Source organism: Balearica regulorum, chromosome 7 (genome assembly GCF_011004875.1).
Source record: "Balearica regulorum gibbericeps isolate bBalReg1 chromosome 7, bBalReg1.pri, whole genome shotgun sequence".
Classification (NCBI taxonomy): domain Eukaryota; kingdom Metazoa; phylum Chordata; class Aves; order Gruiformes; family Gruidae; genus Balearica; species Balearica regulorum.
The window spans coordinates 21677941-21702211 of NC_046190.1; the positions used below are offsets into that span (position 1 = coordinate 21677941).

Consider the following 24271-nt stretch of genomic DNA (forward strand, 5'->3'; position numbering starts at 1 on the left):
CCCCCAGTTTGGTGGAAATGCTGACAGAGTCCTGATATCCAGACCCTTCTTCTGAGAGGAGACTTTGCTATTGGAGTCAACTTAGCAAACAAGATGCCATTTGATTAGTCAGTTGTTTTCTGGGCCAGTATGCCCAGAAATGATTGCAAACTTTTTTGCAATTTGATGCAAATGATTGCAAACCTTTGGCCAGACATTTGATAGAGTGCCACATTATATATTTATTAAGGGAGTGAAGAAATCCTAACTGGATAAAAATAGCCAGGCTTGGATTAGAAACTGGCTGGCAGATGAGGAACAGAGGTTCACTGTTGCTTCAGGATGCCTAATGTCGCCAGAAAGATCCTGCATGGTGTTCCTGTGGGTCTGTTAAGCTGAGGCAGAGGAGACACAGAAGACACATGACTGGCCTGAGGAACCATAGTGAAAAATACCAGGTTTTTTGGATGACTGTCTGATGTCTTGATCAAGAGAGGTAGTAAACCAATGAAATGGACTCTCTCTGGTAGAGACTGCACACAGATCTGCTCCTTGCAGCCCAGCAAAGCTGGAAGACATACCATTGGAGGTGAGGTGCACAGTAGGGTCCACTCTTCTGCCATGCAAGATGGGAAGTTCACTCTCTTAATGACAGGTGGAGCAGTATTAATGGTCCTTACATTATTTATGGGAAAAGGACAAAATGTCCTGTTTATAATGTCCTTTGTCAGGCTTCTTTTAGTCAGAAGGGAGTTTTCCTTATGAAGTGATACCTCCTACCTCCCGTGGTGTGTCTAGTGAGTGGCTGAAAATGGAAAAGAGACTGGAGGGTCCAGTCTCCTCGAAGATTTGGTTTTTGCTCTCTCTCCAGACAGGTCAAGGGTATCCCTTTGTAATGAAGTTACTGGTTCATTCTCCTGTTCATTAGCCCTGCTCTCTAAGGAGTTGCTCCCTGCAGAGAACCACCACAATTGCTACAAAATCGCACTTTGGGATCTAAGACCGGGAGCTGACTTATTTTTCCCACACAGAAGAAAGCTTCTAGCAGGCAGTGGAGACGGTGAGCACATCGTGTCTGAGGTGCAGCGCTGCCACTTGGAGGGCAGTCACCTCCACTCACAACCCAGATGTTACACCTTCTGTCACTCCAAACCCAGAAAGTGGTTTTATATACATACACTTTCCTCTGTCACTTCGTATCACACATGTGATCTGGAGTCAATATGGCCAAAGGATTGTTCAGGTAAGTTAATTCATATAAAGACTTGGATGCTTCTATTAAGATACTGAGTGAAGGCTGCCATCAAGATCAAGGTCTCCATTGTGCTGGGTGCTGCACAAACCCATGCTGGGAGATACCCACTGTTTCCAAAAGCTTACGGTCTAAGTAAAAACTTGAATGGGGAGGGAGACTGGGGCTTGTGAAAGAGGAATAATTTATCTGTGGTTGAAGGCTGAGATGGAATTGAAGCCCCTGTCTCCTGAGCGGGATCTGCTATCTCCTCTAAGCATCGCCACCTACGAATGACTGATACAGTCTGTAAATACTCATAATAAAAAGCCTGGCAGAAACAAGCCATGCTTAATTCCTGAGGACATTTTGTTCCTTCTCTGGTTACAAACCATGGGCGGGTAAGGGCTGTTCCAGCAGCTGCATGCAAGGCTTTGGACGTAGCAACAGCAGGCAGCTGTAAGAATGGCTCCTGTCATATGCGATCAGCTATCAGCACACCCTGTGGTGCTAATAAAAAAAGCCCTTCACAGAGTGCACAGCGTGCATTATTAGCTGAAGTTACAGCTGAGGCAGCATCGCCGTCCCTGAGTCGGAGAGGGAACTGCAAGGGAAATGCATCCAGAGTTGGTGCCTTCAGTGCCACTGTGAGTTACGTATTTCTCTTTGCTCACCCTGATGGCATGAGGACTGAATCATGTTGCCGTATTTCTAAAAACTGAGGAGAGGAAGTGTGGGACTCTGCCTCCAAACTGGTACTGCGATGAAATTTGACAGCAGAAAGTCTGGGAGTTAGCACATCTTTCACAGTGGCAATAGGTAAGGACAAAACTACCTAAAGTACACCATTCCAGAAAATACCACCTAGTGATGGATTAATATGAATGTTAGTTTCTTCTAATGTGGTGGAGGTTGGGGTTTTTTGCTTTCTTCTCCGTTGGTGTGGCAATGAATGCTTTGTCCTCTAAACATAGGGCTCGTTCCTACATTGCACGTGTTAATGTAAAACCGGTGCAAACATTGCTATTGATTTTCATTCCGAGACCAGATGCAGGTCCTCATATAAACTCTGATGTTTGGGAAGAGCTGACTTTCTACAGGATCCTCTTTTGCTCCCAAGGAGGTGCCATCCCACTGTACTGGGGTCTCAGCCCCCAGCAACCTCTAGCCAGCAGCCAGGATGTTCTTGCATCTTCTTTGGTAGGGTCCCCCCTTCTCATCACTGACATGTTGTAGGGGTACCCTCAGCCTCCTGTTCCTCTCCCTAGCAGCAGGCTATGCTCTGGTCTGTTTTCAGTTCAGATGTATCCTACAATACACCATCTCGCTGTCTGAGTCTGGACAAGTCATTATCTTTGCCATGCCTCAGTTACCAGCCTCTAGTCAATGGCTGACATTTCGTATGTGTACTGAGAGGTTGCAGTAGACTGTGTCCTGGGATGCTGCAGTGATGGAGATCAGATATGGATGACTTTGCAAAACATTCGTACAAAGCAAGCTTGACTGCTATCAGTTGTGACAAATGAATGTAACCAGCCAGAACAAAGTTTGCCATCATGCATTGACTCCCCTCAGCAGCACCTGAGCAACATGAAGCCATCTTTCCTAGCTGTTCTTCAACAGTGGCACTCAGAAAAGGGTTATTATTTCTAGCCAAATTTCTGTTTCCTTCCTTCTCTGGGTCTCTGTTTTTCAGGGCTCAATGGAAAATCTTGATCAGGCTACAGATCATGCTTTTAGCCTGTAACCAAAATGTGCCTTTAGACAGGAAAAGAAACACCTCCTTCAGACAGTGTTATGCTTCAATAAAGCATCTCTTTGTGGTGGCCTCATCAGGGGTGAAACCTCATCCAGGCTGACAGTATGAAAGCCAAGGGGCTTGTCCCCAACAGGCCAACAAAAGTGCTGCTTTATTATTTATGCAGCAGCCTATTTCTTGGGACACCTGTAAAAGAGGTCAGGGTTATCCAACAACACTGTGTCTGCAACATTTTTCCAACAGCCATCAATAAAAGTGCCTCATGTTTAAGATTTTGACAGGAAGCTGGATTCTGGCTCTGTCAGCAATGGCATTTGCAAAGGACTGATGACAAATTTTGTGGTGCCAGTTTCTCCTGACCATCCTGGAGCTGTTTCTTCATCTTGGCTGATTCAGCCTCCAAGCTTCTCATAATCACCATTTATTGGGACTGACTGACTGTTTTGGCAGAAGAGATGGTCCCAGTCAGTGCAGATGACACTGGAGAACACTGGAGCTGGAGCCAGATCCTGAGCCCTGGGTTTTATTGGGAAATGATTCAGTTTTCCTTACAGCTCGCTGGGGGACACAGCACCCTGTGGGCTGATCTAATGCTCGCCACTGAAATGCAGCCGCTCCCAAGGTGAAGAGTAGCAACAAGTAACACAATGAAGGCCAAGAGAAGTTCTTGGCCAAGGACAGAACAAAAATGATCCGGTATTTTAATGTACGAACACCGAACACGTGAAATCTCTCAAGCAAACAGCCAGGACCAACACTCAGTAAGTTTTGGGCAACGCAGAGAGGTCCTACATGCCTTCTCAGCCTTGCTACCCCCTGTGATGTACGGCAAGCTTTTTGACATTCGGTGTTCATGGGAAAGCCTGATCGCCTACAGCCCAAGACTCTCAGCTTGCCTTTCATGCGAGAGAAGAGCATGTTCCCAGCCCTGCCAATTCCAGAGGAAACAAGCCCCAAGAGTACCTTAAAGGCTTGGACACAAATAGCTCCCACTGTGTATTATTTTCAAGCCAGTCTTATGATTTTGCAGGCCTGACTCATTCTGGGTAAATGCCGAGGGTTAGTCATGTTAGTCATCCCTAGGCAAAGAGGAAGGGCCTCACTGGACTTATGCCAGTGCAGTTTTTACCGCTGTTTTAGGGCAAAGAGCCAAGCCAGATTTGCAGGTCCCTGTCCTTGGGATTTCTCCTAGGACCTGTTAGGGGGTACAACTGTGAAAAAGCATGGATCCGGTTCTACTGTTCCCACCTCTGATGACTTTACAGCCATCTCCCAGCTGAGGGTTGAAGGGCACCTGATCCTTCCTGAGCTAAGGCCAGGTGTCGGTAGAGGACTCATCAGCTGCCACCGCAGCCCCATGGGGAAGTGTGCCGCAGCACGCCGCAGCAGAGAGCTCACATCAGGGCGCTGCTGGCCCTCCACCCATGAGCACAGCCGCCAGCGGCTCCACACCGCTGCTGTGAACACTGAGCCACTCATGATTATCTCTGGTCTTAGCCCATGCTGAGGCCTCATGGTGCTTGCTCTGGAGAAGAGGGGAGGAGGAGAGGAGATTTTTTTAAGCCCAGAGCCCCTTCAGAGCCTGTTGTCTGTGTGGGACACGGCAATGCCCAGCACAGGAACATTTCCCTGCATCCCTGTGATCCAGGGATGCTCTTCAGCAGCAGCGCCGAGCTCCAGCCCGGCGGCAGGCCGAGCCGGGAGCACCATCTGCCGGCTGCCGAACAGCGAGCTGGCTCACCAGCAGAACAAATTACAGGGTAATTCAGAGCTACATACGCCACTGCACGGTCATTAGACAGCATAGCAAATTAGAAATTGAAAACATCACAGGATTGCATAAAACGCTCAGCTAAACCTCCTCCTGCCTGCATTACAAAAAGGGCTCCAAACCAATCAGTCTCTCTTCACCAGAGCTGAGAAAAATCGCTTGGGTGAGGGATAGCCAGTTGTAAGTCGGCTGGAGCTATTTACAGCTCCTGCAGAGCTCAAGGACAATTTCAGCTAAAAAAAGATCATGTCACTGGGAAGTTTTCTTAATAAAAGGGCTTGATTTTGTTCAGTTTGAAATGTGGTTTTGTTTCCAAATATTCCTGATTGATAATAATAGTATTGAGGGGAGCACAGGGAGCCTGAAAGGGAAACAAAGTGTCTGTCTCTGGTGCAACAGTGGATTCATTTAAGCAGCTCCCATGTAGATTTTTTTTCTTGGGTTCCTCAGGTTTGCCAAAGACCCAAGCTAGCAATTATTTACACCGTGCTGCTGAGCCATCTTCCTACTTTCCCCGCCTCATCCTCTAGCTCACTGAGCTCCACACACCTCTCAAACCCATAGCCCTTTCTTCCTCCAGCTACTAATCCTTCTAGTGAGTACAGAAGGATATCTCTGCCTTTTTTCTTTTGGGGGTTTTTTGGGGGGGTTTTTTTGGCATGCCCCAGATCTTCCCATGCAGGGGCCAAGCGTGTTTCCCCCTTGAGAGGCAGAGCCCTCCTGGGTGCTAGAGAGGCTCCTTTTGCAGAGCCACCTGCACTGATGCCTGTGACATTTACTCCCCCTGACCCTGAGCTTGTCTGTGGTGGCCCGAGCAAGGCTCTGAAGGATGGTGGCCATGTCCAGGATGAGCAGCAGCACGTGGCCTGGGCTCCTGGTCCCCAAAGGGCCATGCTGGGTAGTGCTGTAGCTGCCGCTCTGCATGGGGGTCTGACTTTCCTTCGAGGGGACAGGAGCAAGGTGTGGCTGGCACGTGGCAAGGGTATGTTGCTAGCCCTGGGAGCTCAGTGTGGTCCCTTTCACCTCCAGGGTTATCTCACCTCCTGCCAGCCAGCCAGGAATGTGCTTCTGTTCGCTCAGTCCTGCTCATCCTAATTACATGTTCCTGGAGTGCTATACATTAATTTCCCTCCCACCCTCACAGTCCTTTTTCTTCAAGCTGATCCTGCTTGTCCTTTAACAGCACACCACTTCCTTGCTTTCCTTTGATTTTCAGCCCCAGGTACCCCACCTCTCAGCACTTCTGTCCCTTTCCCTCTCGAAGCCTGGTCGGTGGGTGCTGGCAAAAGATGTCCTGGACCCATACTTGCTCTTTGGACTCTCGAAAGAAATACTTTTTTTGGCAACACTGCGTGTGCCTGTCCAAGTCACTGCCACGACAAGTCAAGACCGTTCAGAGGGAATATTCTCTAGTGCTGTAACTGAGAGTAAATGATAAAGGAATCGTCATAGCCCAGGCTAAGGAGGAACCAAACCTTGTGAAGTGTTCTAAGCTCACTTTCTCCAGGGCACAGCCAACTTCTAAGTACTGTGGCTAAGGAAGACATTTCCCAAGAGATCTTTGGCTTTCTCTTGAAACTGGCTGCTTTGTAAATGTCCATGCCTTGAACCCTGAACAGACCCTCTATAGCTATTATACCATTTCTGGCCCTTTTAATGTAAAATAATTTTCCTGGTTGCTTGCACACACCTTAAGCTTTTGTCCAGCAACTGAAGAACAGACTAAAGATCTGACCTTCCACCTTTCCTCACATTTTTGCAGAAGTCACTTCCTAGGAGAAGTGTGATGGATGTGTCCAGTCACACAGTTCACTGCAGTAGGCAAGGATCCCCTGAGCTGGCCCTGCATGAACCATAAGGAGAACCTGCAAATACGAGGATAACATTCAATATTGGTAAAGCACAAGCAGACCTTATGGGAGGCTGCTGAGCATGCATCACCCACGCACAGAACAGCGTTAGGGAACATAAAGGTTGCAAAGTCAAGCTTACGGTGAAGAGGTCATGCAGCCATTTGCGTGTCCTGGTGTGTCAATACCGTCTTCAATGGCACAATCTTACATTGATATAGCTAAAAAAAAAATAAGTAAACAGACAGGCTTCTGAGCACACCAGCACCTTTCCTGTCTTTTCAGAGCCAAAAGGCTCAAAAACCATGTTTGCTTATTCCATTGTGTTTCAATTGTTCTAATAAAAGCTATTAAATGTCCCCAGCCTTTGTCTTGCTTTGCTTCTGAAACCACTCGACTGTAGGAGCAGAATAGCATGGGCACATTCAGTATGGGATTGCAAGCAACGCTTACACTTTCTTGGGGCGCTGGGGATGTTTTCATAGGTATTAGATACTATTAAAGCCATATTTAGCTGGTGCGAAAGGCAAAGCTGCAGTTAAGTCAGTCAAAGTCTGCCTACTGCTCTGGGAAGCCAGACCTTCCTCAGACTTTTTCAGCTCTTTCAGGGTTGAATTCTGTGTGCTCCCTAGAGAAGGTTAATTTCTTTTCATTTTGTTCTCATACTTTTTGCATATCTTTTAAAATAAGAGACTTCTAATTCCTTCTTGGCCTTTTTAATGGTCATTTTGTTTTAAAAAAAAAAATCTGTCCTTTGGGCACTTTGCATTGACATAAAGAAATTTTTGAGATATCTGTGAGTCAGGCTTGGAATTTTTACCCCCACTTCTTAACCTCATTTTTCATATCCATCAGTTGCATTGGTACAAGGGTGGAAGGCAGCAAGAGTGTTAGAGGCTTTATTTTTCACTCTTTCTGTGATTATTTGTACATGGTCTTTAAGGACAGTTCAGATCTTCTCAGTACTCTGGAAATGAAACCTAGACATCTTATATTAATGTCTTGTTTTGTTGTTTGTTTTTTTTAACAAGCTGGAACAAATCACCACAGATGGTGGTTAAGTTCTTTGTCTCCTGTTGTCCTCAAACCCTGTCTGCTGTTCTGGGAGATGAGCAAATAGTCAAACACACATTACAGCACTCAATGCAAAGGTCAGTAGAGATCTGTATTGACCAACGGGTCAGATGAGATAATATACCAGTCCCTCTGGCCATGAAATGTATTTTAATGCTCTCTGGGACCATTTTAGAAAATGTACAGAGCTTTTGTCAGTAACAATAACAAAATTTGAGGAACATTATAAAACAATTTTGCATCCCATTTCTTTAGAGAGTACCTCATAGAGTCTATTAAACAGCCTTTGAGAGCTCTAATTAAGTGCTTTGAAACATGTTAGGGACAGTTTTGTTTCAGGCTTTGCCTCCAGCCTCTTTGGCTTGAAAAACACGCTTGTTTCCTGGAAAGTGACTATTGCATTTAATTGAAATTAGAAGTTGACTGGGAAGGCTGCTGGCTCCGAAGCACCCTGGTGCTGCTGGTGGTTATGTGAGCTTGGAGGAAGGCCTGGCTGCCGCTTGTAACAGCTAATGAAAAAATAAATTCCTCCTCTTTATTTTTGATCCACCTACAATTATTTTTTTTCCTCATTTTTGCAATCCCCTTACTTAATTTGTCTTGGAGTAAACAAAAATAGCTCACCCCAGTGGACCCAATGGTGTCCTTCCTTTCCAGCTGGTCAAGACATGTCTGAAGCATTGCAGGATTTCAAAATGCTGTTGCTGCTGGACTGGAGGAATGAGAAAACTCTGGTTCAAGAGTCCTGAAACAGACATTTGGACACTTAGCAGAAACAATTCAAAATTCTTCTTTTTCTTGCCATTGGAAATAAATGCCAAGTGCAGGGTGGCAGCATCCCCTGCATCCCACCAGCGCTGTTCCCGTGGGGCTGAGCCCCCGCAGAGCAGGCAGCCCCTCAGCTCCCCCAGGGCAGCGTCAGCCTCTGCAGCGGCTCCCTACAACGGATCTGGGACAGTCTGTTCTGGCAGGGAGAGCACAGCCACCCTCAGTGCTTGAATTAGGCTACCAAAACTATTAAACTGTGCTAAACATCATGGCATTGAAATTCTATTTCAATATAATAAATAATAATAAAAAAATATATATATAAATAAATGAAGGGCTTATTTTCCTCACCTTTCAGTTTCTGGGGTTTTATCTTTTACTAGATAAATTTTCAATCTTTTTCTTAGTGTACATAACACCTCGGGTTTTAAAATGCTCAGGGCTCCAGGAGCTGAGTCTTTAATTAGTGCAAATACTGTTAGCCTTGCTGTAATTGGATGCAGCTGAGAGGCACAGCTGGCCCTGGGATCAACTGCTGGCAGCTGCATTTTCTCCTCACCTAGGTGCTTGCAAACCACCCAGCCACCCCTCAGGGCGAGGGCCCCCCTGGCGGGGTGGGCAGCGCTGGGGGCAAAGGTAGTATTTTGCCAGCGGTGCCCTGCTCGTGCCCGGCTGGAGCTCCCTGGCCTGGGCACAGCTGGTCTTGTCATGGCCAAAGCCCAGCTGACAGCAAGTCACTGCCAGGCAGGTTTCACTCCCCGAGACTGTGTGACCCGGGAGGCATGTTTCATCTGCCTGAGGTGGCCCTGAGCAAAGCTCAGCCTCCAGCCAGCCCTGCCTGATGGCCCAGCCGCAGTGTCTCGCTCCCCTTCAAATCCTGTCCCGGTCTGGCCCTTCTGCTCAGCAGCCGCACCCCTGGTGAAATGAGTTTGACTGGTCTCAGCCCCCATTTTAGCTGTTTATGTCCAGAGCAGAAAAATCAGCTGTGCAGCGTGGAGAAGATGCTCCTGTGGCTCTGGGACAGGGTGGTGAAGCTGGTCCCGTTGGCCTGGGGCTGGTCAGAGTGGCTGTGGTGGGCAATGTGATCGTAACTGGAGTGCCCCACATGGCCAGGAGGGACAGGCTGGATGCATTTCTGAGTAGCTCCAGCAGATCTTGGCCTGGGATAAGCCCTCATTGAGAGAACACCAACCCTCCCAAACCAAAGACCATCTCCCACGGACTTTGTTTGAAACCCTAAAAGCAGAAAATTGAGGGGGAAAGGGAAGGTTTAGTCAGAGGCCTCTCTCCTGTGGTGAGGGTGGCATGTTGCAAACAGGAGGTGGGAAGAAAGAGCAGGTCACCATGACAAGGGAGGAGCAGCTGGAGGTAGGAACTGGCCCCAGTTCCCCTTAACCTCCTGGGGGATACTGAGGCAGAGACAACGTTCACATATGTGTTTCCTAGCCTTATCCCTGAATCATGCTGCATGCAGCCTGAACGCAAGCCCTCCATCCCAGAGCACCCAGCACACCCGGGCCCCAGCAATCTCTCCAAGGCAGGAGGAGGCGAGGGCACACCAAAAGCAGCCCTTCCAGTTGCCCTTGCGGGGGATAGAGAGGCAGGGCAGCGCTGATGGAGATTGAATCTAGTGATTACTTTAAGGGATTTGCTGTCTATTTCCTTATCCCTCTCTCTCTTTTTCTTTCTTTCTTTTTTTTTTTTTTGTTTGCCCCTTTTCCCTCCCTCTTATCCCTTTCGTGGTGCATTTGTCTTCGAGGAACCTGGGGTGTTCTTTTCATCAGTTCAATCTCTCTCTGGCACTTGAGTCCTGATTGGCTGAAAGACTTAGGGAAAAAAAAAATCTTTAATTAAGTAGATAATCTCTTCTTAGGAAGTTCTGCGGCTCCATTTCACCAACCCCCTTTAGCTCTTACTTGAGGATTGGTTACCCTTCACAGAAGTTGGGATTCAGGGGGCATATGCCTCTTCATCACACCAGGAGCGCCGGGTGGAAAATAACTCCATCCTTTCCCTAATTTTGTTGTCTTTTTTTTTTTTTTTCTTCTTTTCTCTGGTGGTGGTGGTACCCAAGGGTTTTTTTTAGAATCTCCTTTCTCCCTCTTTATTTGGATTTTATATTTCACATGGACCCTTATCTGGGCATCTTCTTCCTCACTTCCTTCTTCCAATGCTGCTGTGCCTGGTGAGTATCAAGAGCACCTTCAGTCTGTGTCACAGGCAGGTTCTCTTCCTGGACACCTTAAGGAAATTCCTCTTCACCTTCCTAAATGTCCCCTCTTTTCCACTTAGCTCAGTTCTGGTCTGTAATGGGACCAGATATTTAACGAAGCCCCAACACACTCATTGTCAGAGAGATTAGATCTGAGCAGAGAAAGTCCCCTTCCTCCCCCTTGCTTCCCAGCAGTAATTTTATGGGCCAGATCCTGAGCTGGGGTAAAATAGAGTACAGGAGAGCAGAAGATCTAGCCCCTCACTTTCAAATGGGAAGATAACCCAATGGGAGAACCAGGGATTTCTGTTTTTTCAAAGGCTCACAGTCTGCTTATGTCTCATCTTAATGAAATCAAGTGGGGCTTCTCCTGTGCTCCCTGAAGAGGACAGTCCCTGATTAAGAGCTCAGAGCCAGCAGGGGTGAGTTAGATCCACAGGAGTGTCACTCCGCATGAGCAGCCCGAGATCCAGGCTCCTTGGCCGGCACAGGGTCAGGATTATACGTCTGAAATTCATGTATTAGGATTTCCTAGGGAGAAGCTTTCGGTATGGAGATTGCTACGGCTTGGTTCCCAACCACCTGGGTCCTGCCAGACCAGTCCCCCCCATGCACAAACCTGCAGTCATCTCCTGTGGCCCTCTTGCTATGTGGTTTTACATTTCTTTCCAGAAATGTTTTACGAGTGAACAGAAAGAGATGATACTTGCATGAAATCTCTCATCATACTTTGCAGAGTGTATCTATCCCATGCTCAAATGGAGATGGACTCAAATGACCTGGCTCTGTAGGTATTTTCTCCTACATGATTTTTCCTGAGTACCCAAACGTTATTCTACATTTCTATGATGCCCTAGGGAATCTGCTCAGTGGGTTACAGACTTATTGCTAATAGCAAGGAAAGTCTTCTTCTGTTCAATTACTAAAATCCCTGCCTCCCCCATAGGAGATCTTTAGGGTTATTACATGGATGGAGAAACCAAAATTACAGAAAGAGAAACTTGGGTAAATGGGAACTCATTCCTGCTAGGGTGAGAGTGAAGTTTATGTTCTTTCAGAGATTTCCTCCTCCCTTCATTAAAAGAATGTGCAACAGTTTTTGTATACCTAAATATTATACAGTAGCAAACAGAAGATAAATCTCCCATCTGGAACAAGGGGAATATGTACGTTATGCAGAGAGAGGCTATGCAAGAACTCAGGCTGATTTTATTTTTCTTTTTCCGCTCTCCCTGTATGTGTGTCTTGCTTTCCTCAATTTAAACAGGTTTAGAATACATTAAAGTGTGTGTGGGAGGAATCAACATTTTTAAGAAAGTTTAAAGGGAAGAAATTTCAGAGCACAGAGTAGAGTTAAATACAGAAATCCCAGACATTGTCAATGGAAGTTGGATGTCTAAATTCCCTGTCTGCCTTTCCGAAGTTTTTATCTAAGAGAAAAGTTTATAGCTCAAGATAGCCCTGCTTCTCTCTGCGTGTTGCTCAGGTCCTGATTTCCTGAGAGAAAGGAAAATTGCAAATTGCATTCAAAACAATATGACAGACCCTGTCCCTTGAGGGGAGAAAAGAAAGGTTTGTGTGAATCATACAATAATCCTGCTTGCAATTTTTGCTGGTTGTCTTTATCTCATCCAACAGCTTAAAATGCAACAAGCTTCTTTTTTCCTGTCATTTAATCACAAGAATTGGGAGTGGGGGGCAATACAGATCAGCAATAATTTTTATATATAAATATTTGGCCACTTCCCTTCTCTGAGTGTGCATTAGATTGTGCCATGTCAGGTAGGTTGAATGGTCAGCGTGTTTCTAGATGAGCAAAATGTCAGGGTTGCATTTAGGAACTAAAAATCACATAACTATAACAAAACAGAAATGAAGAAAAAAATGTAAAGCTCCAAATGTTAATGAGTTGCCTCCTGGTCTCCTATCCTGTGGGAATAATGTAACAATCTCTAATACAGCAGCTTGTTTCTAAATGATTTTTACACTTCAGCTGTTGGATTGCCTTTAGTTTCCAGTGTCACTGGTTTTCTAATAACTTGGGGGAGTTTGTACTTGAGAATGAAATTCAGATCCAAAGTGAAATTGTATCCATTTTCTGTATTTACAATAATGACAGTAAAGATCTAAATACAGCTTCGTAATTTTCTAAAGAGCTGAACCAGCAGCAAAGTAGCATGAGTGAGTGATAAGGTATCAAACAAATACTTTAATGGAAGATTTGATAAGGCTCTTGGGGCATATTAAACTGAGGAGCAGGGTGCTGTTATTGGCTAAAGTTGTAACCAAGCAGAAATTACCAGAGGCTTATTAGTATTTGATATGTGTAAAATATAATGGGACAGCTGCTTGGCAGGGTTATTTGCTTTCAGAATCAATAAAACTATGACAGAGAACTCCTGCTATAGATATTAATAATTTCCTAGTATTGGATGCAGTGAAAATCCCTTGCCCTAGATTTGCTTTTTACCTGGATGCATAGAGTTGCAGCGAGGGAAGCAGTATGCCTTGCACAGGCTGGGGAAGGGGCTGAAGAACTCGGTGGGACTCCTCTCTCTACCTGCTGAGCTCTGTCTCTGCTCCGCTTCAGTCCGCGTAAGGCTGTCCTGGAGTTTGAGGGTGGAGGGAAGGGGGTTTAGATAGCTAGAAACCCTGTAAGCTTTCTTGGAGAAGAGAAATAATTTCAAGAGTTTCCTTTCATGTGTGTGATTTCAAAGAGTTTTAAATTCAGTGTGGAGACACCAAAGTCACAGAAACTGGGCTCGTTTACAGCTGCTGTGGATGCAGCTAGCCAGTTTAGGATTACATTCTGCTTTCCTTTACAGTGGCATGGAAAATTAATAGAAATAAATAAATAGATAAAAATCACATTACAGAGACAAAAATGAAGATAAATTCATTTTCATAGTGATTCCTATTTGCAGCATTATCAATGACTCTAGTGGCATTGTCAATATTGCACTACATCTGTGGAACAAGTGGCTTAATTACTCTCTACCCTTGCTGGAGACTGTATCCAGAGTAGAGATGCATTTTTCTTAGCGAGATCATACAAGCAAAGACAAAGCACACAGATTTTTGTCTCCATTATTATCTTTCCTTTTAGCATAAGAAAAATTTCAGCTAGCCTCCAGCCATACAACAGTCCCATCTCCCCTTCTCCTGAATCTACTTGCAGCTGCAAGAGTTAGATGTGGGGGGGTCAAGCATACCAGTCTAAATGAGTCCTTTACTTGTGTAAGTCCTACAAACCCGCCCAGCAGCATGCTTGCCTGTTGATCAGAGAGCTCAGGGAAAATGCCTTCTGTTTCTCCGACTTAATAAAAATGTTTAGAATATCCTGCTGGGAAATTGCTACTGTACCATTTGCTCAGCTGCAGATGGTGAATTGGCATATCCTGAACTTGGCCTTTTTGTGAACCTTGACATTTATCCTGGGAGGAACAGATCCTCTGCTTCAATGCAGTTATGTCAAGTGACACCTGCTAACAGGCTGGTTTGCTGTAAACCCTGAACTTGGGGATTACTGTCCTCCTCCTAAAGCCACCCTTGCAACTGCTCTGATGTTCCTAATCCAAGATGAGGCCAGCAAGGGTTTGAAACAAATCCTTCTTGCACACTGTGAATTTGGCTTTTCCTTCAGAGAGGGAAAGCAATGCAGATGGGATGTATTTCTTGTTTTGGTCACAAAAGCAAGATAAGAGGACTCACAATTCTCTACATCTTGCCTATACAGGGGCATTTTACCAGAGTTTTCGCACAGCTGCTACCAGGGGCTCAGGTTCACACTGACACCATCCTGAGTGTGGTCCCCATAGCAAAGCACTTAAGGGCAAGGCAAAGGACAGGAGGGAAACCAGATGGAAAAATGACTTGTTCATGCTGCTACCCAGTTGCATTAGGATGGAGACCCACAGAGCTTACACAGTCTGAAAAGCCCCAGGTTCATGGCCCTGTGTGATTCAGGTCACCCGATGCTCTAATCACTCGGCTACAGATGCCGTCTCTCCAAGTCCCAGGAAATATTTAATTAGCTGTACAATGCAGAAGCGGCTCCCAAAGGAAAATTCCTCTGCAAAACAGCCATCGACTTCGTGCTAAAGTATCCATGGGGGCTGGAGCACAGCCGGGTCTGAATCCCAGGCCTGAAACAAAGAGAAAGGATCTCCTGCTCTTGCAGTACCATGGCACAGGCTCTTCCCTCCTGTTTTGACCCAGGGGAATCTTTCCCATTACAAGATTCACCAATATGGACACATTTCCACCAAAAAAAAAGTCAGACTTGCCAGAGTGAGACTTTGCGAACTAGTTCTCTCAATTGTGTCTGAACTGTAATAGCAAAGACAAGGTGTTTTGAGGTTTTGACTAAGCTATACCCTGTCCGCCCCCATGTCCATGGCAGGGCTGCAGCACAGCTATGCTTAGTCCTCTGGCTTGGGACAGCAGCACCTGCTTTTGCCTGTGCTTAAGCCTGCCCTGGGATGCTCCCACACCCTCTGTGCAGGACTTGTAGCACAACAGGACAGTGCCTTTCTCTCCCTTACCAGGTATAACTGTGGCTCCAGACAGCATTGCTTGAAAACACACAGGGAGGAAAAAACGTACCCTAACCTGTCTTCCCCACATGCAGCCAAGGTCCACCTAGCTGCTGGGATTTTCAGAGAATGGAGGGGAGCTAAAAAAGCAGCAAGCATCACTGCATGCCTGGTAGCCCAACTGCAGAGTGGAACGTGCAGCTCTGCTGAAGAGACAGGCTTGCTGAAAAGGAGAGGCATCTGCCACTGGGAAATGACCAGCATTTGAAGTAGAACATCTCAAGAGGAAGCTCAAGAGTCTAATTTCTCTCAGTGCATGCTCTAGCTTTTCCCCTGTCATTCACTCACTGCAAGGTCTCAGGCCACTCATGCCACTCGTCTGGCCTCAGTGTCCTCTTCCATACAAGAAATAGGAGTTACTGACCTACAGAACAAAGAGAGGGATCACAAAATTCCCAGAACTAGAAGTTTCAGGAGCCTGCAACTTACAATTACTATAACAGACCCTGGTATTTTCAGTAGAACAGTTTTCCATGACTGGTAGCAGAATTAAACATTTCGCATGAATACTTACAAATCGGCACCTTTGGAAACGGCTCATCTCATTTTTTCATATATCAGTTGGAAAACACGAGAAAGTTTAATTTCAGCTAGGACCATCTCACTCGTACCCCTACTCCTCCCCACACAGTGCCCGGCAGCATAGGGAAAAGAGTGCTTATGCTCAGCCATCACTTTAACATGACCAAAATAAGAGTGTGGGCAGCCGGAGCTGGCACCGCAGGGAAACAAGGGACCATGATCTGGGGGGATGCTGCCAGGACACACACTGTGAAGGAGCAGCAGTGTGATCTCCTCCTTCCCTTGGCATGGTCCTGCAGGGAGAGCAGGTGCTGGCACACAGCCCATCTCCTAGGGCTGCAGTAGGAACCAGGGTGTTCCTGGGGCTGGGGGCAATGCTACCCTGAGTTAAGCTAAGCAGCAGCTTGGTAAGGCAAAAAACAAGGCTGAGGGAACAGGAAAGCCCTAACAAAACAGGGGATTGGTATGAATGTCAGCTGTGCAGAAGAAAGCAAGAGGAGGGAGGAGTAAGGGGGTTGCAGCCTGGTACAGCCTGCTTGGGGGAGATGGAGAAGGCACCATCCTGGCTTGCAAGGAGCAGCAAGGGGAGACAAGGGGGAGACAAAAGGTGCCTGCAGCTAGGAGACAGGCAGGCTGTATGGGGCAAGAGGAAAACCCTGGGATGCCTGGCATTCCCCAGACCCCTCCACCATCACCCCCTCCCTGCTGACACTGTCTCTGTCTTCCAGGTCAGTGAATAATTTCCTGATGACGGGCCCCAAGGTAAGAGAAATCCCTTTGATCTCTGTTTCTGATTCCACTAAACCCAGGAAGGGAGGGGGTCCTCCTTCCCACTCCTCTCCATCCAGCCTTGGCCCAGAGCTCCCCTCACTCCTAAGTTTCCAGCAACAAGACAAAGAATGTCAAGACTAACCTGCTTCAGGCTGTCCCAACCCTAAGCAAAGCTGTACTGGGGTCCTTTTAAGCTGGTTGGGGGCCAGATTCTGGAGATGTGTCTATTGGGAGCAGCTGGGCACCTCAACTGTCATCTATTGCTTCCTAATGATCAGGTTAGCATCAGGACCCACATTCATCCAACTGGAAGGGCACTTGCTATAGGCCCTGCAAAATATAGTTCCCCAAGCAGCACAACTAGAATTGCTAGGACCTTGTTCAGTGGTTTTGAACCCTTTCCTCCTTGCACCCCTTGTTCAGAGGCTTTTTTTTTTTTTACTTCCCTAGCCAGGACTAGCTTTAAAATTTAAAATTCACCTGATTTTTGTTCCTGGCTATTCCTCAGGAACACCCTAAGACCATCTAGCTATTGCCACAGCTCTCCATGCTATGGTGGAACAACCTTGCCCCAAAGTACTAGCTTTCCCCTGAGGCTGTGGTGAAGGAGGAGGCAGGCTGAGGCACCTGCTGGCCTGGAGCTCCCTGGTCTCTGAGGAGAAGGCTCTGCTTCCTCTCACACTGGAGAGATAAAGGGTTCTTCATTGCAGGGACTGGCTAGCACATCTAATGTGGCTAACAGCCAACAGCTCCTTTTGGCCTTCTCCCCTGGGGAGGCTCAGGCTCTGACCCAGCACAGCAGAAAATGCATTCCCTGCTGCTGCTGGCAAGCACTGCTCCCCAGGGGAGCCAAGCCTGAGAGACTTCCTCGGCTCTGTACATCTTGTCTCTGTAAGATGGCATGCAAGTTATTTTCAGTTGAACGCCAGCCACCTAGGGCCATATTCTCCCTGGTGTTTTGCACTGTGCTTCTCCATCCATCTAGACCCCGAAGCAGCAGTACCCACGATATGCAGCGCAGGGTAGGAAAGCTACACCTGGATCAGCCCCATGGCTGCGTGGGAAGCAGCTGGGGCTACACCAGCCTTGCACTGCCTGTGATGGAAACGAGAGCTGCTGAATGACTCTCCTGCACCCTGGGATGTTCTCAGCCCATTGCCCACGGGGCTGTCCCTCTCGCTGGCCAACTCATCCTGACTTGGTTTTGCCAGCCAATGCCTAGTGCTGGGGGGCTGAAGCAGGACACACACTGTCGCCCCTCCTGACCCGCTGCTCTGCTCCTAGGCCTATCTCATCTACTCAAGCAGTGTGGCAGCTGGGGCGCAGAGCGGCATTGAGGAGTGCAAGTTCCAGTTCGCCTGGGACCGCTGGAATTGCCCCGAGAGGGCACTGCAGCTCTCCAGCCACAGCGGGCTGCGCAGCGGTAAGGAAAGCATTGGATATCACTACTGGGACCCCCTCACTACAGGTTAGAGCCTGTGGGCCCCTCCCCTCTTCCCAAGTGACTCCTTTTCTTCCCCATCCCCACCCGGGATGTCCAGGAGGCCCCTTCACCCATCAGCTCCCAGATACACGCTGGGATCTAGCTTCAAGACAAGGCAGCCTCACGATGCCAGCATTGCCTCCAGACCCGCTGAGCCCCAGCTTGCACAGGACAGGAGTATCCCACCAACCCTCACACAACTGGCTCCCCACCAGGATGCACCACCATCACCTGCGGCATGGGATGCTGGACATGCCATGTCCAAGTGGTGCCTCTCACCTGGGTGTCCCAGGGAGGCTGAGAACCAGCATGGGGTGGCGGGGTGGCAAGCAGAGGGATGTGGCTAAACGGAGCAGGAAAGAGTTCATCAGTGGCTGTGCTCTAGCCAAGATGCAGGAGAAAAGTCTTCCCACAGCTTCCAGATGTCAGAGTCACCTTGGGCAGAAATCCAGCATCCATGACCTGTGCCACCACAGGGTGTGGGGCTGTGGTCATTGTCACTGTGTCCCATTCCTTACCCATTTGCAGGTGCCAGGAAGTGCTTCAGTGCATACCTGGTCCTCTGGACTCACATATGCTGCTGGGCTGAGCTCACACCTGCCCTGTACAGGCAGGACCTGGGTATGGAGGAGACCCTCTGGTGGGACTGGGAGCAGATCAGGGCCCCAGACAGAAGTGGACAGAGGTTTCAAAATGAGGCCTTGAGGAGGCAAATGCTGCGCAAAGTAACACTCTGGGACTGGGAGCAGGTCCCTGAGCTGTTCTGGTCAAGGTTATCTGCTCAGATCCAGACCTTGCCGGTATTAACTGAAAGCCAAAGGCTCAGTGAAGTCAGCTGATGATCACCACACTGACCCTGGTGGGTAGGTATGGGCCCCAGTGTCCAACAGAAGGTAAGGCTCGAGGCGGCTGTGGGAATTGACCTCTTTGATCCTTGGGGAGAGCCCCTTCCCCTCTGGGGACTATTAGTGAGACAGGGGGGACATTTGGCTGTCTGTGCTGTATCCCCGCTGGTGAGCTCTCACAAGGACAGCCAAGTGCGAAACTCATCCACGCCCTTGGAAATGGCATGAGTCAGTCTGGATCGAATTTGGGAGCTTCTGTCTTCATGCAGTTGAAGCCAAAACTAAGCTAATGTGACACGTAGGACCTCCTCTCCACCCCACAAAGCCCTGCCCATCACAGATCTCCTCCTACCCAGTCTGCTGCATGGCAGGAATAATTTCTAACACCGGTGGTGTGAAATCTTTAGCCCATCAGTTCTTCTTGTATTCTCTCTTTACAGCAAACCGAGAAACCGCTTTTGTCCATGCCATCAGCTCTGCAGGCGTCATGTACACGCTGACCCGGAACTGCAGCCTGGGAGATTTTGACAACTGTGGCTGTGATGACTCCCGTAACGGACAGCTGGGTAAGGAGAGATGAGCTGCCATCCCTCTCTCACATCCCAGGCAGTGGGAGAAAGCTCTTCTCCTCTCCTCTGCTGAAGCCTGCAGAAACAACTCCTCTTCCAGGGTCCCAGCACTTGGAAATAATGCCCGGAGTAAGGCTTTGCCTGGCTCAAACAAAAGTAGCTCTGTGGAATCTAATGGGGCCACCTCCAATTTACACCAGCTGAGGCCAAGCCCTTGATTTTTTCCATTACTTTCTAAATGAGCAGGAAATTAGAAAGGGGTTGTAGTTTCCCTGGTTCAAATCAAGAACAACTCTGTTTAAGCTGCTGGAGGGAATGACTGTATTGTATGGGCAGAGGAGAGGATCCGATGCAGTGCATCTAAATAGCAGATCTGGTTATAGCAGTGGTGATGAGGGACCTCCAGATTCTCAGGGTGTGCAGGACCAGGGTGGCTCTGGAGCAGAATTACCAGGAGGAAAAGCAGAGTGGCAGGCATTTGTCAGTGTGGCAGGCACATGAAAGCACAACCAGAAGAACCACCGTTGCAGCACACAGCCTCCACCCCATCTCCATCCCTGCGGTACCCAGGCCTACAGCCACTAGGCAGCCCTGGGGGAGGAACCCCAGGCTGCGCTGCTCTAGCTCTCTGCTCAGCCTTCACAGAAAACATTGACATTTTGGTGTTTTGTTTTGAATGGAGAGAAGTCAAATTTCAAAGTATCAAAATATTTTAAAAACCTTTCCCCACCCAACTACACTGGGCAGTTGGTACATGTCAGTTTATGACAAACTCCTCTGGAGTGTCCAGTATTTAGTAACTTGCTTTATTGGCTAATAGCTTTTAAAACAGCCGCTGCTGCTTAGGTGTCTGAGGCGTGGGATAGCCTGTCTCTAGCAGAGTAAGACTTTCAGGCAATGACACACCAAATTTTATCTTCTCTGGAAAACTGCATTAGTCATGCTATACTTCTTTTCCCAAAAAGATATCTGGTTTTCATGAACATTTTCCATTGTGAACTTAAAACCGTGGAAGGCAAAGGAAACTTTTGGGCTTGTCCAAAACAATGTGATTCAATTCTAAATGCCGTTGAGCTGAATCCAAGTTGGTGAAAGGTTTCCATTCTCCCTTTGGGCCCAGTTCTTGATTTCAACTTCATCACCTGCTGCAAGTACCCACCTCCCATGAGACACCCCTGCCTTTCCCTGGGAGAGGGGACCGCGATGCTCTGGAGAAATCCAGGCAAGGGCCAGGTCTTCCAGGGAGAAGAGAGGCACAAGACCGTTAAACCACAACTCCCAAGGTGTACCACCGAGGCATGTTAGGGTCATAATGTTCCAGATTTCAAATCTTCATAAAGAATTTGGCATTTTTCTCTAGGAGGAAAAGAAGCAAACCGCATGACGTGTTTCCAGTCAGCCAAGCTAAGTTAACGAGCTCCCACACAGTTAGGAAAAGTACCCTCCACATCTTGCTGTGCAGTTCCCAGTTCTGTGCTGACTCCTTTGTTTCTTTATGATAATTGGAAAATCAGACCCTTCTGAGATGCCCAACATCAGCCTGGGATTCTGGGTGTACCAAAAAGTGGGCCTCTTTTGTACATGTGAGCCAGGCTTGGGTTGTTTCCCGGTGGAAGGGAATCTGTTCCCTCTGACCAGGATGCCTCCACCAGTTTGCTAATCCACATTAGCAGGATGCTGTCCCTGCAAGTCAGACTGAACCAGTTCAAGTCAGGGGTTGAGGGAAGGTGATTAAAAACCCAAAGCCTCCTCTATATGACTGCTAAAGCATCATAATTAACAGGTTCTGAATCCTGCTCTATAGAAAGCCTGGAAATCCCTGTGTTTGTCGCACGGGACATACCCCTTTGCTGCTTGCAAGAGCCACTTACTATCCAGGCCTCGGTAGAAATGGTATGAGCCCAAAGGGAGGGAATTTGGGAATATCGTGAGGCAAAAGGCTGGATTTGCCCCACAGCCTCCATTCCCTCCTATCAGCTCTGACACACTTTCTTGTCCCTGGAGCGACAAGCCAGACAGGTGAGGGGCTGGTTCCCTGCCAATGCATGTCTTGTCTCCTTTCCTAGGGGGACAAGGCTGGCTGTGGGGAGGCTGCAGCGATAACGTGGGCTTTGGGGAAGCCATTTCCAAGCAGTTTGTGGATGCCCTGGAGACTGGACAAGATGCCAGAGCTGCTATGAATCTGCATAATAATGAGGCGGGTAGAAAGGTGAGCCCCTCTCTCCCTCCAGACCTGGCAGTGCATACCAGATTGGCTCTGGTTGTTCACTGTGTCACAACTTGCTGTGGCTAAAAGCACGTGCTCAGAAGAATCAACTACCTTGCCAAGGAGAAGGGGATGGCAGCAGTACTGATGTGATGGGTGGTGTTTGTTCTAAGGTAGCAAACCTTCCGTGATTACACTGTTAATGGCTTCCTGCTGTCCTCTTCCTCTCAGTTCAAGTAGGGGAGTACTTTGGAGAAGCAAATCTGCAAGCTTTAAGCCAACCACCTCTGAGCAGGACTACTGTGCAGGGAGGGTTGATGGCAAACCCCTCCACAGGTCTGGAGTCACATTTCTCCATGCACTGTGGCACAGAAATGACCCCTCTGCGTTTTTTTCCTGAATCCTCTTTCTCTTTCCTCACCCTGTAGGCTGTGAAAGGGACCATGAAGCGGACTTGCAAATGCCACGGTGTGTCGGGGAGCTGCACCACCCAGACCTGCTGGCTGCAGCTGCCCGAGTTTCGGGAGGTGGGCACTTACCTCAAGGAGAGGTATCACAAAGCCCTGAAGGTGGACTTGCTGCAGGGGGCTGGGAACAGCGCTGCCAGCCGGGGTGCCATCGCCGAGACCTTCAGCTCCATCTCCAAGAAAGAGCTGGTCCATTTAGAAGACTCCCCTGACTACTGCCTGGAGAACAAGACGCTGGGGCTGCTGGGCACGGAGGGCAGGGAGTGCCTGAAGAGGGGCAAGGCGCTCAGCAAGTGGGAGAAGCGGAGCTGCCGGCGGCTGTGTGGGGACTGTGGACTGGCGGTGGAGGAGAGGCGAGCCGAGATGGTGTCCAGCTGCAACTGCAAGTTCCACTGGTGCTGTGCCGTGCGGTGTGAGCAGTGCCGCAAAAGGGTCACCAAGTACTTCTGCGTTCGCAAGGAGAAGCGGGAGCGGAGTGGGGGTGGTGGGGCCAGCCGCAAGCTCAAGAGAAAGCTCTAACTTGCCTCTGCTCCTTCATAGTCCTGCCTGCCCCTCTCCTCTCCTGCCCTCCCCATCTCCCCAGCAGCCCCCTGGCACCATTTCCCTTTGGCTTAGTTTTGTCTCATTCCCAATGCCGCCTCACTGGGGCTCAGGCAAGGCAAAAGAGTGCTCGAGAGCCCCTGAGCCTTGGCCGTACAGGGCATTTCCCATCAGTGCAGTGGGGGATGACTTCTGGAAAGACCCTCAAGTGTTGACAAAACAAGCTGAGATTTGGTCCCTTCAACCCAGAGTCACTCTATCCAGCGACTACAATTTCATCGCTGAAAACACAGGTGGTCACGGTGGCTCTTTTGAGCTTGTCCGTTCTCCAGACAAGCACCTGCTCTGGGCTTTTGATCAAGTGAGTTCAACTCTCAGGAAAGCACAAGGAAGCTGAGATGGCGCCACCAGAGTTGGGCAACTCAGAGTGGTAATCCCTAAAATTGAAGAGGCTTCTAGTACCCTAAAAAAATAGAGGCACTGAAATAAAATTGTTATTGCCTTTTATTAAACCCTACACTATGAGGGAATAGAAAAGCTGGGCAACTCATTCCTGCAGTAAGGCAGCTTCCAGGAGGCCCATAGAGTCACTTCCTGTCCTTCGACAGCTTTGCTAAGCTCTCCAATGCTTTACTTTGCATTTGAGATGCCAGCATCAAGACTGAAGCTGCTGCTTGACCTGTCCATTAAACAGCTGTCCAAAAGAAGAGTCCCATCACTTGCTTTTTACACACTTTGCCTGTATTTTCTAAGCCTCCAGGTCTGGTCTCCCTTTTCACCCCAGCATCCCTGCCAAAGCCCTTGACTGATGCCATAAAGATGCCCTCACACTTCTCCAGTCCCTCTTCTCTCCTAAATCTCTCCCAGAGAGGAGCTGCCAGCTAAGCCCCTTCTCCACCTCCTGGTGTACTTGCCAAGCACTCTTACCCTGTCAGCTAACTAACTAAATACTTCCTCCTAGTCTGAGAAAATAATGTCAGTTACTATTTAATGGTGGTGTAAATAGGAAAGTGAAGCACTTTGAAGTTTAATTTATTGCACAGTTACTGTGATGTATACATAACAGTTTTCCCCTCTACTGCTTACTGTATATATTCTATAGGCTAAGCAAGCAGCAGGATGATTTGGTTGATGCATCTCTGTTCCCTTGCTGTGCCTGGGGTAGGGAGGGAAGCAGCTGTCAGCTGCAGGACCTGGGGAAGCTCACTGCACCATCACAGTGATCTCCCCTGGGCTGTGAGGTTATCGTCTACTTTGCTGTTTGAGGTGTCCTTTAGCCAGATGAGAAGCCAGCAGAGCTAAGTTCCTGGCCATTAGACCTGTCTTGTAGCCAATATTTGTAAACCAATAGCCAATACAATAAATCAGTAGCCAAGTGCTTGCAAAATGCTGTTGTGTCTAAGGAGTTTGGTGGAGTTTTTTCGTCCAATTGCATGTATGGATATATGTAGTTCTGGAGACTAAACCGCAGCTGTTTGCCCATCTGTTGAGCATAAGAAAAACTGACTGGTTCCCTCCAGACAGCACCATCACAGCGTCTGCGAGCAGGGGCAAGGGCTTGCTCTCTCCTTGAGCTTGTCTGAGGTTGCATCCAACTGCAGTGCAGCTGCCAGGGGGAAGGGGGGTGGG

At 48.2% G+C, this 24271-nt stretch overlaps 1 protein-coding gene across 3 annotated transcripts; it reads left to right on the plus strand.

Annotated features, from left to right (window-relative positions):
• The first annotated feature begins 1773 nt into the window (after positions 1–1773).
• WNT8B (Wnt family member 8B) lies at positions 1774–22763 on the plus strand. 3 transcript variants are annotated; one of them, XM_075758392.1, is made up of 6 exons: positions 1774–1857; positions 16490–16523; positions 17817–17955; positions 19301–19426; positions 21496–21638; positions 22064–22763. In XM_075758392.1, exons 1-6 carry the CDS (start codon positions 1826–1828, stop codon positions 22619–22621), a joined length of 1032 nt encoding a protein of 343 aa, XP_075614507.1. In that variant the 5' UTR covers positions 1774–1825; the 3' UTR covers positions 22622–22763. The 3 variants fall into 3 exon arrangements, with proteins under 3 accessions (XP_075614507.1, XP_075614508.1, XP_075614509.1); XM_075758393.1 differs by lacking the exon at positions 1774–1857 and adding an exon at positions 1925–2029; XM_075758394.1 differs by lacking the exons at positions 1774–1857; positions 16490–16523; positions 17817–17955 and adding an exon at positions 18847–18908.
• The last annotated feature ends 1508 nt before the right edge of the window (positions 22764–24271 follow it).